This window comes from Rhinopithecus roxellana, chromosome 17 (assembly GCF_007565055.1).
Source record: "Rhinopithecus roxellana isolate Shanxi Qingling chromosome 17, ASM756505v1, whole genome shotgun sequence".
Lineage (NCBI taxonomy): Eukaryota > Metazoa > Chordata > Mammalia > Primates > Cercopithecidae > Rhinopithecus > Rhinopithecus roxellana.
Window position 1 is genome coordinate 67959242 of NC_044565.1, and position 14169 is coordinate 67973410.

At 46.5% G+C, this 14169-nt stretch overlaps 1 protein-coding gene across 1 annotated transcript in view; it reads left to right on the forward strand.

The window, feature by feature from the left end:
* The first annotated feature begins 3340 nt into the window (after positions 1 to 3340).
* RAB10 (RAB10, member RAS oncogene family) overlaps positions 3341 to 14169 on the forward strand; it is a 109501-nt gene continuing 98672 nt past the window's right edge. Inside the window, exon 1 of the mRNA XM_010383020.2 lies at positions 3341 to 4217. Coding sequence (XP_010381322.1) covers positions 4091 to 4217 — 127 coding nt within the window. The 5' untranslated portion in view covers positions 3341 to 4090. The remainder of the gene's footprint in view (positions 4218 to 14169) is intronic.

The window sequence follows — 14169 nt, forward strand, 5'->3', positions numbered from 1 at the left end:
CACTCCAGCCTGGGCCACAGAGGCAGACTCCGTCTCAAAAAAAAAAAAAAAAAAAAAAAATCTATGATCGATAATTTGTTAATAAATGTAATTAATTCCTAAAGTTTCAGAATATGAGTTCATGGGGAAAAGTTTCTAAGTGATAAAATTGTTGGTTACAGGATAAAAAAAATAAAGTGAAGAAATCTTTTTTACTGATATATATTTGTACATATTAATGGAAGTACACATGATATTTTGATACATGCATACAGTGTATAATGATCAAATCAGGGTAATTGGGTTATCCATCACCTCCAACATTTATCATTTGTGTTGGGTTTTTCAAATTTTTCAACTGTCCATTATCCCCAAAATTTATGTAGTGGTATTACTCTCCAAATTAGGCTTCTTTTTTTTTTTTTTTGAGATGGAGTCTCGCTCTGTCACCAGGCTGGAATGCAGTGGTGCAATCTTGGCTCACTGCAACCTCCGACTCCCTGGTTCAAGCGATTCTCCTGCCTCAGCCTCCCAAGTAGCTGGGACTACAGGCGCATGCCACCATGCCCAGCTAATTTTTGTAGTTTTAGTAGAGACGGGGTTTCACCGTGTTGGCCATGATGGTCTTGATCTCTTGACCTCAAATGATCCTCCCACCTTGGTCTCCCAAAGTGCTGGGATTACAGGCGAGAACCACTAGGCCCAGCCCAAATTAGGCCTTCTACAGGAAAAAATCTTGGTTGGGCCTGCTGGCTTGTGCCTGTAATCCCAGCACCTTAGAAAGCCAAGGTGGTAGGATCGGTTGAGGCCAGGAGGTTGAGGCTACAGTGAGGTCTCCGCACTCCAGTCTGGGCAACAAGCAAGACCCTGTCTCAAAAACAAACAAAACCTTTTTTTTTTTTTTTTTTTGAGACGGAGTCTCGCTCTGCCGCCCAGGCTGGAGTGCAGTGGCCGGATCTCAGCTCACTGCAAGCTCTGCCTCCCGGGTTTACGCACCCCATTCTCCTGCCTCAGCCTCCCGAGCAGCTGGGACTGCAGGCGCCCGCTACCTCGCCCAGCTAGCTTTTTTTGTATTTTTTTAGTAGAGACGGGGTTTCACTGTGTTAGCCAGGATGGTCTCGATCTCCTGACCTCGTGATCCGCCCGTCTCGGCCTCCCAAAGTGCTGGGATTACAGGCTTGAGCCACCGCGCCCGGCCAACAAACAAAACCTTTAACACTTCATTTTTTCACAGATGGAGTCCACTCTGTTGTCCAGCCTGGTCTCAATCTCCTGGGGTCAAGCAATCCTCCTTCTCAGCCTCCTGAATAGCTGGGACTACAGGTTCAGTCACTGTGCACAGCTTAAAAACTTTCAAGACTTCTAAAATACTTTGTAACATTGGTGCTTGAGTTAATCTAATTTATTTTGAAAGGAATAATCAGGGTAACAAGATTTTCCTTCTGACTCTGAATTGATGACACACCTGTGCTGCACTGACCATCACTCACTTTGTGATTTGCATAGCTAGTCTATTTTAGAATTGTTATTATCATAAGGTATTCCCGACTGGAGTCAGAATGATTCAGAGAGGATGAGAAGGTTTAAGTGAGGCTGGGCGCAGTGGCTCACGCCTATAATCCCAGCACTTTGGAAGGCCGAGGCAGGTGAATACCTGAGGTCAGGAGTTCAAGACCAGATTGGCCAACATGGTGAAACCTCGTCTCTATTAAAAATACCAAAATTAGCCAAGCATGGTGGCATGCGCCTATAATCCCAGCTACTCAGGAGGCTGAGGCAGGAGAATCACTTGAACCCTGAAGGCGGACGTTGAAGTGAGCTGAGATTGTGCCATTGCACTCCAGCCTGGGTGACAGAGTAAGACTCTGTCTCAAAAAAAAAAAAAAGTTTAAGTGACAAGACTAGGAGCAATTGGAGAAAACAACTGAAGAGAAAGATGTATTACTGAGGACGCTTTAGGGGTGGCTGGGAAGAAAGGAAAAATGTAAGACTGAAACATAAGATGGAAATGTAAAACGGAATTGCCAGAAAGTCTAACTTTAATTACATATCAAATCCACATTTTGGTGATTTGGCGATCGTGGCGTGGTGTGTGTGAAAATGTAGTTTTTACTTCTCTATCCTTGTTTCTTGATTTCCACGTTTCAGCTTTTTCTACTTTATCAGGTTGAACCAGCTCACCAGGTTCAACTCCTGTGCCATCACACCTAGGTGTGCTTGAGGGATGGATGACCCTGAGAATGGAAGGTCAGCAGCATGAATATTCCAACTACAGAAGGATAGGAAAGAAAAAGGACTGCGTAAATAGGACTGATGGGGAGGGAGAACAGAAGGTAAAGCAAATGCAAAGAAAATGCGAGGGGCCGGGCGCGGTGGCTCACGCCTGTAATCCCAGCACTTTGGGAGGCCGAGGCGGGCGGATCACCTGAGGTCAGGAGTTCGACACCAGCCTGACCAAGAGGGTGAAACCCCGTCTCTACTAAATACAAAAAATTAGCCAGGCGTGGTAGCACACGCCTGTAATCCCAGCTACTTGGGAGGCTGAGGCAGGAGAATCATTTGAACCCAGGAGGTGGAGGGTGCAGTGAGCCGAGATTGTGTCACTCTAGCCTGGGCAACAAGAGCGAAACTCCATCTCAAAAAAAAAAAAAGAAAAAGAGAAAATGCGAGGAAGCAGGCTGGGTCGGACTAGGGGTAGGCTTGACCACCTTTCAATTTTCAACCCAGTGGTACGACTCTGGCGGCAGTCAGAGGCCCCACCTCCTCTGCAGAGAGCTCCCGGGTTCTCCCGGATTCCTAAAGGACGGCAAAGGCCTGAAGTAGGTTCTCTGAGCACCGCACAGACCCTTCTACTTCGCGGGGAGGTTCTTCCTGCGCCCAGGTGTTCCTCAGCCTTCCTCTCCTCGCCCAGGAAGAGGTTGTGAGGATTACATCATCCCAACCCGAGCAGCGTGGCCAGTTTTTCCATCTCAAACTCTTGTTCTTGAAGTCAACCGGGATGGAGCACTCATGTTTCCCCGTCAGGCCTGGCCCTGGAAAGGGGGCACGCCGGGAGGCGTCTCGTTCTAGCAAAGAGGCTATTAAATGACCCAGAGCGCAGTTTTTTCTCGCGTTTACCAGCTCCACCTACACGGGAACACATGGCCACCCAAGCCCGTCGCTGCGCCAAGACCTCCAGCTCAACACACCCGACAAACGCTGGGCAGAGAAACCGCAGCGCAGTCCAGCCGGAGACCCCGGGAAGGGAAGGAGGTGCAGGGTTCGGGAACGGTGTCTCGAGGCGGGGCCGGGGGTGGGGGGGGTGGGGGGCTGCGCTTGCGCAGTCACTAAGCAGCGGCTCCCGCGGGGCGTGCTCGTAACGCCGCGCACCCTATCAGGCGGCCACAGGGAGCGCGCCCGCGGCCTCGCCCTCTCTCGCCCCTCCCTTCTCCCCTCTGGGTCCAGCCTCAGACTGAGGCTTGGATACCCGAGCATTCCACTCTGCCCTTCGGCGCGCCCCGTGCCCTCTTGTGCGCGTGCGCAGAGGCGAACCGCAGGGCTGGGGCGCGAGGGAAGGGCGGGCGTACGTCCTTGCGTGCGTCTCAGGCAGCGCGCACGCCGGCGTGAGAGGGCACGGGGAAAAGGTGGCTCTGGCCGGGGCGGCTTGGTTTCCTGGGGCTATGTAACTGAGCTCGTCGACTTGGGGGTCTTCCTTCGCTGCCCTCGCCGCGTGCTATCGCGGAGTTTCTGCTCGGGAGAGAGACTGTCCTCACGCCCGCCGCGCCTCCTCGACGGCAGAGCAGGCTTGCTCGCTCGCCCGTGGGAGCGTCCCGGCCGAGAAGCCCTGAGGGGGGAGGGGAGGCCATTTTGTCCCGACCGACTCCCCGGAACCGGGCGGAGCGGCTGGGAGAGGCTGCGGAGCCGCGGTCGCCGCCCTCGGAGGCACTGGACGCCGCCACTGTCTGGGCTTCCCCGAAGCTGTTCGTAGGTCGCCCGCGCCCTCTCAAGCCTGCCTTTTTCCCACGCTTCCCTGGTCCTCCGGCCTGAGAACGCCCGAGTGAGGAGTTGGCCGTAGTGAGAGGGACCGATCCCTTGGGGCCGCCGGCGGCGAGAACCCGAGCCGCTCCTTCCAATGGCGAAGAAGACGTACGACCTGCTTTTCAAGCTGCTCCTGATCGGGGATTCGGGAGTGGGGAAGACCTGCGTCCTTTTTCGTTTTTCGGATGATGCCTTCAATACTACCTTTATTTCCACCATAGGTAAGACCTGTGGGAGGACGGTGTACAGTCTCGGTAGCTGCAAACCGTTTATTTTACTCCAGACATCTTGCTTCCCGTAATATACGCCTTTGTTTCAGTGATTCCGATTCCAAACGACAGATCCAAGTTAGTGTTTGAATCGGCATCGAGCTTACTGGGGCGGGGTCTTCCCATGATTTCCATCCGGTCTTTTGCTTTCGAGTCTTCCACTATGCTCAGTGCCTTCTGTTACAAAATATGCATCATTTAACCGTGTTCCAGAACCTTATTTCTTCAGGCGACTGGACTGGCTTTTTCCACATTTGCATGGAATTACTAGATGTGTGATATTTTTAAAGTATTTATTTCAGTGGTTGCGATTGAAGCAGTACTAGCTATTTGGGAAAGGCCTGAATTTATACTTTGGGGCAAAGAGAAGATTCCATATGGTCATAACTTAGAGTAAACTTGAGGGTTTCTGAGAAGAATAATTAAGGTAAATTAGAAGGGAAAAGTGAGTTGCCCTCATTGACTAATTCATTGATGTGTCAAACAATCGGAGGCTCTTCGCGCTTGGGGCGGGACTCTGGCTTATTTGCCTCAGTGCTTTTCGAGACATCAACAGAAGCAGTAATCTGAGGGAGATGATCAGTTTCTGTCCTCAAACCCAACGGAGTGAAGTCAAGTTCCCTCTTCTGTCTTATTTGACTCTAGTATTTACAGGAAAGTATTTTGCCAGTCATAGCCCTATGGACTTACAATGCACTTTCACCGTGTTTCAGAATTACTTAGTGTGGAAGTAAGAGCTGAAGAGTGACCTTTTTAATCGAATTTCCCGTTTAGGAAAGGAAAAGGGAAAGCTCTAGGAAAGTCCCTTTTGAATCTGGGTAGAAAATTTAAGTGGCGCTGACGCTAATTGTGCTTTATTAATTGTGAAACCCATCCGCTCCCCAAAACATTTCTTAAAAGACACGTGGCTCTCAGCATTGTGGCGGTGCAGTTGAACCCATATTTAAATGTAATTTTATATTGAGACGATTTTAAAAAGCAACTGCAGTCGTCTTTGAACTCTGGGAATTGTCAAAATTAAGCTGATTTGGAGCAATTTATATAGCGTTACTGAAATATTTGGTTTGGGTTTTCTTTTGTGACAAATATCAGCTGTTTCATTCTCACAAAATAAATTTTACAGAAATTAAATTGGACAAGTCATTTTTTAAATAGATTTTTATTTTGCTCACCTTTTTTGGGAGGCAAATTATCATAGTCCTTATTTCCAGAGTATCATACTGTTTTCTTGGTTTGTCATAAATTTCATGAAACTTAGAGCTTGTTCTCTAACTTGTGGGTTAGAGAATACTAGCACTTAGCGCTAGCACTTCCCTAGCACTAAGTTTGCTTTTAACACTCCACTTTTAGCTATAGCTGGCTGGGGTTAGGTGATCAGATGGGTCAGCAAATACTTATTGAGCATCTAATGCTGGGCACTGTTCTTAAGGCACTGAGAATAAATGATGAATACAGCAGACCCCTTGAGGAGCATTCCAGTAAGATGCTACAGTAGTAGGCATAGGGAGGAAGAGTGCCTAGTCTAAATCGTGAGGAGTTTGAGTAGTCTTACATATAGATGATACCTAAAATGAAGTCTGGGCCGGTGCTGTGGCTCACGCCTGTAATCCCAGCTCTTTAGGAGGCCTTGGCGGGCAGATCACAAGGTCGGGAGTTCAACATCAGCTTGGCCAATATCGTGAAACCCCATTTTTACTAAAAATACAAAAATTAGCCGGGCGTAGTGGCAGGTGCCTGTAGTCCCAGCTACTCAGGAGGCTGAGGCAGGAGAATGGCTTGAACCTGGGAGGCGGAGGTTGCAGTGAGCTGAGATTGTGTCCCTGCACTCCAGCCTGGGCAACAAAATGAGACTTAGTCTCAAAAAAATAATAATAAATAAATGAAGTCTGGAGGACTAATAGAAATTGAGTCAGAGGGATGAGATAGGGCCTTTCTGAAAAAGGGAGCATAGAACAAATGTATAGTAAGGTTGAGGATTTAATTCATGTGGTGAACTTTATTTATTTATTTATTTATTTATTTTGAGACTGAACCTCACTCTGTCGCCCAGGCTGGAGCGCAGTGGTGTGATCTCGGCTCATTGCAACCTCCGCCTCAGGGTTCTGCCTCAGCTTCCTAGGTAGCTGTGATTACAGGTGCCGGCCACCATGCCTGGCTAATTTCTGTATTTTTATTAGAGACTAGGTTTCACCATGTTGGTCAGGCTGCTCTTGAACTCCGGACCTCAAGCACTCCACCGTCCCAGCCTCCCAAAGTGCTGAGATTACAGGCTTGAACCACCACGCCCGGTTATGTGGTCAACTTTGTCCTTAGGAACAGTGTGGATGGAGAGTAGGAAGCAAAACATTAACTCTGTCTACTCCAATCTTTTTGTAAAGGGTACATGCCCCCCAACTAAAACTCAGTCCTATAAGATAATGGTATAATATTTTTGTATTCCTTTTACTTGGGAAGATGTGTGATGATTTTGGATCAAGTCTGCTGGGTTGGAATCTTGTTTCCACAGGTTACTAGCTGTGCAACTTTGGCAGATTACTTAACCTCTCTTGGCTTCAGGCTCTTTAAAAGTGTTAATAAGGCTGGGCACGGTGGCTCATGCCTGTAATCCCAGCACTTTGGCAGGCCGAGGTAGGCGGATTGCCTGAGGTCCGAAGTTCGAGACCAGCCTGATCAACATGGAGAAACCCCATCTTTACTAAAAATACAAAAATTAGCTGGTCGTGGTGGCGCATGCTTGTAATCCCAGTTACTCGGGAGGCTGAGGCAGGAGAATCGCTTGAACCAGGGAGGCAGAGGTTGTGGTGAGCCGAGATCGCGCCATTGCAGTCCAGCCTGGGCAACAAGAGTGAAACTCCGTCTGAAAAAAAAAAAAATGTCAGTCGTAGTATCTACCACATAGGGTAGTTGTGAGAATTTTATGAGTTAATGAGAGTAAAGCACTTCACATGGTGCCAGGGCCAGGCACTTTGTAGGAGCACAGTGCATATTATATTAGCTATATATAGAATATGTGACTCTTCTGCTGTGGAGGTGTGGCAGAACATGTTATTTTATGGATTGAACATCCTGCACCTGTGGTACCCAAGTGTTTGTTGCTGCTCTGCTAAACAATTTCTTTTTTTTTTTTTTTTTTTGAGATGGAGTTTCATTTTTTTTTGCCCAGGCTGGAGTGCAATGGTGTGATCTTGGCTCACTGCAACCTCCACTTCCCTGGCTTAAGTGATTCTTCTGCCTCAGTCTCCCAAGTAGCTGAAATTATAGGCATATGCCACCACACCTGGCTAATTTTGTATTTTTAGTAGAGACGAGGTTTCACCATGTTGGCCAGGCTGGTCTCGAACTCCTGACCTCAGGTGATCTGCCCTCCTCAGCCTCCCAAAGTGCTGGGATTACACGTGGGAACCACCATGCCCGCCCTCTTGTTTTTTTTTTTGAGATGGAGTTTCGCTTTTGTTGCTCAGGTTGGCGTGCAGTGGCGCAATCTCTGCCCACTGCAACCTCTGCTTCCAGGTTCAAGTGATTCTCCTGCCTCAGCCTCCTGAATAGCTGGGATTACAGGATCACGCCACCACGCCTGGCCAATTATGTAGTTTTAGTAGGCAAAAATTAAGTAGTTTTGGTCAGGCCGTTCTTGAACTCCTGACCTCAGGTGATCCACCCGCCTTAACCTCCCAAAGTGCTGGGATTACAGGCACGAGCCACCGCGAGCCCGGCCTAGACTCTGACATTTTCATACTTTCGGATAAAAATGTTTTCATATATAAGATGTTGAATACTGCAAGTTGAGAAAATAAATGATTCTGAGTACAGCTTGAACACATTCATATATTAGCTCTGTCCACAGGTTTAAAATACCATTTATGGTATTTTTGTGTTGTGGCTCATGCCTGTAATCCCAGCACTTTGGGAGGCCGAGGTGGGCGGATCACGAGGTCACGAGATCACGACCATCCTGGCTAACACGGTGATACACCACGTGGCGTGGTGGTGGGCGCCTGTAGTCCCAGCTACTCGGGAGGCTGAGGCAGGAGAATGGCGTGAACCCTGGAGGCGGAGCTTGCAGTGAGCCGAGATAGTGCCACTGCATTTCAGCCTGGGCAACAAAGGGAGACTCTGTCTCAAAAAAAAAAAAAAAGTAGTTTACCATTGCGTTTAACCAGTGCCGTTCAAAAGAAATAATGTGAGCCACATATATTACTTTTAATAGCCACTTTTTTTTTTGTTTTGAGATGGAGTCTTGGCCTCCCAAAATCCTGGAATTACAGGTGTGAGCCACTGTACTTGGCCAAATGGTCACGTTTTAAAAAGTAAAACAAAATTTTTTTTTGAGACGGAGTATCGTTCTGTTGCCCGGGCTGGAGTGTAGTGGCATGATCTCGGCTCACTGCAACCTCTGCCTCCCAGATTCAAGCAATTCTCCCTGCCTCAGCCTGTCTAGTAGCTGGGATTACAGGTGCCCACTACCACGCCCAGCGAATTTTTTTGTATTTTTAGTAGAGACGCGGTTTCACCATGTTGGCCAGGTTGGCCAAGAACTCTTGACCTCAGATGATCTACCCACCTCGGCCTCACAAAGTTCTGGGATTACAGACTCGAGCCACCGCGCCCGGCCTATAAAGTAAATTTTAATTATGTATTTTAACTCATATCTAGAATGTTATTTTATTGTGTAATCAAGATTTAAAAATTGTTGAGGGCAGGCTCAGTGGCTCACACCTGTAATCCCAGCACTTTGGCAGGCTGAGGTGGGAGGATTGCTTGGGCCCAAGAGTTCAAGACCAGCCTGGGCAACAGAGTGAGACCCTGTCTGTAGGAAAAAAAAAAATTAAAATTGTTGAGATATTTCACATTCTTTTTCTCTGGTTTGTAAGCTATGCTTACAACACATCTCATTTCAGATTAGGCGTATTTCTACATGGATGTATATTATGTAACGAAAACATACATTTTAAAGAGGCATATTTCAAGTGATTAATAGCTACATGTGGCTAGTAGCTACCATACTGGATGGTACATGTCTGAACAATGTTAAGTAACCACTTGGTCAGTGTGCAGATGACTAGAAATACTTTGAAAGTAGACTACTTTTAGGAATGTGTTAAATTTTACCAAGTGACTAGGGTTTGTTGTTGTTATTTAAAAGATTAAATCTCACTCTGTCACCCAGCTTGGAGTGCAGTGGTGCAATCATAGCTCACTGTAGCCTCGAACTCCTGGGCTTAAGCAATCTTCCTTCCTCAGCTTCTCAAGTAGCTGGGACTACAGGCAAGCACCATCATGTCTGGCTGGGTTTTTAAAATCTAGAACATTCTCTAAGTATAAATTATGATTAAATTTTTGAGTGGTCACTTGATTGTTAAAACATCCTGAGGGCTGGGCATGGTGGCTCAAACCTGTAATCCCAGCACTTAGAGAGGCTGAGTTGGGAAGTTCACTTGAGGTAAGGAGTTTGAGACCAGTCTGGGCAACATAGACCCTCATCTCTGCAAAAACAAAAAATTAGCAGGACATGGTGGCTTGATCCTGTAGCTACAGGGGAGGCTGAGGTGGGAGGATCACTTGAGTCCAGGAATTCAAGGGTGCAGTGAGCTTGGATCACACCACTGCACTCCAGCCTGGGTGACAGAGCGAGATTCTGTGTGAAGAAACAAAAACAAAAAACATCCTGAGGTTTGTAGAGAAGTAGTTATCTTGCAGGTGTTCAGAAGGACCTGACTGCCAAAATAAGGCAGGCCCTCATTGTTTTAGGTGCAGACATTTAAGTTTCTTACTGGCTATTGGTTTTTTGAAGAAATAATTTTTATAGATTTTTAGGAGGTGTTCACAAAGACTACTGTATTTGAATTTTTCTATATATTTTGAATTCTCATGCATCCATATTAGAAATTGTGTTATATAAATGGTCAGATTTATTGGAGACTGCTGCAAAAAACAAATTACTGGTATGTTATACTCAACCGATCTCAAAACGCATCCAAGGGCACCAGAATATAAGTTGCACAAGGGCAGAAATCTTTGTCTTTTTTTTTTTTTCCCTCATGTGTGCTAAACACCTAGAAGAGTACCTGCACTTAATGGATGCACCATAAATAATTAATGAAGGCAGGCAGGTAGGCAGACAGGTGGTACAATCAGGATCCTCTTAATATGAATTGGGGGTAGCTTATTTAAAATTTTTCCTTTTTACCTACTTTCTGATCATTATATGAAGTAGATTGGGATCGGACTTATGAATATTAGCTGTGGCCAGGCACAGTGGCTCACGCCTGTAATCCAACACTTTGAGAGGCTGAGGCAGGTGGATCAGCAGAGGTCAGGAGTTGGAGACCAGCCTGGCCAACACGGTGAAACCCCATCTCTACTAAAAATACAGAAATTAGCCAGGTGTGGTAGTGCGTGCCTGTTGCCCCAGCTACTTGGGAGGCTGTGAGGCAGAAGAATTGCTTGAACCCAGGAGGTGGAGATTGCAGTGAGCCGAGCACATACCACTGCACTCCAACCTGGGCGACAAGAGTGAGACTCTGACTCAAAAAAAAAAAAAAAAAGGAATGTTAACTGTTTGGCTTAATAGGGCAAGACTGCTCTTAGCAATTGAAAGGTTGGGGCTGGGTGCAATGGCTCACGCCTGTAATGCCAGCACTTTGGGAGGCCAAGGCAAGCAGATCACCTAACGTCAGAGTTCGAGACCAGCCTGGCCAGCGTGGTGAAACCCTGTCTCTACCAAAAATACAAAATTAGCTGGGTGTGGTGGCGCATGCCTGTAATCCCAGCTACTTGGGAGGCTGAGGCAGGAGAATCGCTTGAACCTGGGAGGTGGAGGTTGCGGTGAGCCAAGATCGCGCCATTGTACTCCAACCTGGGCAACAAGAGCAAAACTCCGTCTCAAAAAAAAAAAAAAAGAAAAAGAAAAAAATTGAAAGGTTGTTTGAAAAATAGTCTTAAGAGAGTTACAACTTTTGGATGAGAAGATTTCAGTTGTTAATTTGACCATAACCATCTTGGTAGTATGAGCTCAGGAATGCGTTACTTAGTGATGGGGGAATTACAAGTTCAAAGCACAGGTTTTTAGTGGGCTGTTTATATATTGGATGTGCTACCTTTCAGTGTAATTAATCCTTTCTCCACCACTAGGCTTATTCCTTTTTTCACGGGGAATATTTTTCATTGGGAATTGGAGTCTCTGGGTTCCATGTAAGAAATCAAGTTGGTAGGCCGGGCGTGGTGGCTCAAGCCTGTAATCCCAGCACTATGGGAGGCCGAGACGGGCGGATCACAAGGTCAGGAGATCGAGACCATCCTGGCTAACCTGGTGAAACCCCGCCTCTACTAAAAAAAAAAAAAAAATACAAAAAACTAGCCGGGCGAGGTGGCAGGCGCCTGTAGTCCCAGCTACTCGGGAGGCTGAGGCACGAGAATGGCGTAAACCCGGGAGGTGGAGCTTGCAGTGAGCTGAGATCTGGCCACTGCACTCCAGCCTGGGCGACAGAGCGAGACTCCGTCTCAAAAAAAAAAAAAAAAAAAAAAAGAAATCAAGTTGGTAAAGGCTCCTGTCCCTAAGAGAGGTATAATATATACATTTTGTCGTCAGGATGATTCTGCTAAGTTTTGGAAGAGTAGGTTGGTTCCACTAATCTGCATTTAAGAAACGATTGATTAGGCTGGGTGCTGTGGCTCACATCTGTATTTCCAGCACTTTGGGAGGCTGAGGCAGGAGGATAGCTTGAGCTCAGGAGTTCGAGACCAGCCTGGGCAACTTAGCGAGACTCTGTCTCTACAACAACAACAACAAAAAAAGCTTTTAAATAAAAAATTAGCTGGGTATGGTGGTGCATACTTGTAGTCTGAGCTACTCAGGAGGCTGAGATGGGAGATCACTTGAGCCCAGGAGTTTGAAGCTACAATGAGCTATGATTGTACCATCTCACTCCAACCTGGATGATAGAGTGAGATTCTATCTTTAAAAACCCCAAAAAACTATCCAGAGTGCTTGCCTCGGTAGCATATATAGTAAGGGTGCTATATATATATATTTACTATATATAAAGCATATATAGTAAGCGTATTTTTTTGAGACAGAGTCTCGCTCTGTCACCCAGGCTGGAGTGCAGTGGCCAGATCTCAGCTCACTGCAAGCTCCGCCTCCCGGGTTCACAGCCATTCTCCTGCCTCAGCCTCCCGAAGCTGGGACTACAGGCGCCGCCACCTCGCCCGGCTAGTTTTTTTTTGTATTTTTTAGTAGAGACGGGGTTTCACTGTGTTAGCCAGGATGGTCTCGATCTCCTGACCTCGTGATCCGCCCGTCTCGGCCTCCCATAGTGCTGGGATTACAGGCTTGAGCCACCGCGCCCGGCCGAAGTGTTTCATAATTACTATTTTAAAAAAAAAGCTGACCAGGCGCAGTGGCTCACACCTGTAATCCCAGCACTTTGGGAGGCCGAGGCGGGCAGATCATGAGGTCAGGAGATCGAGACCATCCTGGCTAACATGGTGAAACCCCGTCTCTACTAAAAATACAAAAAAATTAGCTGGGCGTGGTGGCGGGCACCTGTAGTCCCAGCTACTCGGGAGGCTGAGGCAGGAGAATGGCATGAACCCGGGAGGTGGAGCTTGCAGTGAACCGAGATTGCGCCACTGCACTCCAACCTGGGCGACAGCGGAGACTCTGTCTCAAAAAAAAAAAAAAAAAAAAGCCTATCTAGGTATTTCTCCAAAGAAGATAAGCAGATGCCCAATAAGCACATGGAAAGATGTTCAGCATCACTAATAATTAGGGAAATGCAAATCAAAACCACAATGAGATGTTATTTTGCGACCATTTAGGATAGTTATAACAATAATAACAAAAGACAAAAGCAAGTGATAAGGTTGTAGAGAAATTGGAACCTTGGTGCACTGCTGGTGGGAATGTGAAATGGTGCAGCCACAGAAACAATAGGGTGGTTTCTCAAAAAATTAAAAAGGAAATTACCATATGATCTAGTGATCTCACTTCAAGTTATATCCAGGATAATTTAAATCAAAGATTCAAACAGGGCCAGGCAGGGTGGTTCATGCTTGTAAATCCCAGCACTTTAGGAGGCCAGATCACTTGGGCTCAGGAGTTCAAGACCAGCCTGGGCAACATGGTGAGATCCTGTCTCTACCAAGAAACCCCCCAAAATTAGCTGTACATGGTGGTGCATGCCTGTAGTACCAGCTACTTGGGAGGCTGAGGCAAGAGGATCACTTGAACCCAGGAAGCGGAGGTTGCAGTGAGCTGATAATCGTGCCACTGTTCTCCAGCCTGGGTGACAGAGCAAGACCCTGTCTCAAAACAACAACAAAAAAACCCAGCTATTCTCACACCAGCGTTTATAGCAGCATTATTCACAGTAGTTGAAAGGTGGAAACAACTCACATGTTCATCAGTGGATGAATGGATAAACAAAATGTGGTATACACATAAAATGGAATATTATTCAGCCTTAAAAGGGAGGGAAATTCTAACATACTACCACATGGGTGCACCTTGAAAATAGTTTACTAGGTAAAATGAGTTGGACACAAAAGGACAAATAATGTGCGAGGTACCTATAGTAGACAAATTAGTGAAATAGTGGTTACTAGGGCCTGGGGGACAGGATAATGGGGAGTTATTGCTTAATGAGCACAGTTTTAGTTTGGGAGGATGAAAAAGTTCCAGAGAGGAATAGTGGTGATGGTTGTATAACAGTGTTAATTAATTTAATGCCACTGAATTGTACACTTAAAAATGTTTGAAATGCATGAAAAGGCAAATACTATGTGGTTTCATTTATGTGGATATGAGGCTATCTGAAGTCAAATTCATAGAAACAAAGAATGGTGATTACCAGGGACTGGGGAAGAAGGAAATAGAAAGGTGTTTAATGAATATAAAACAGTG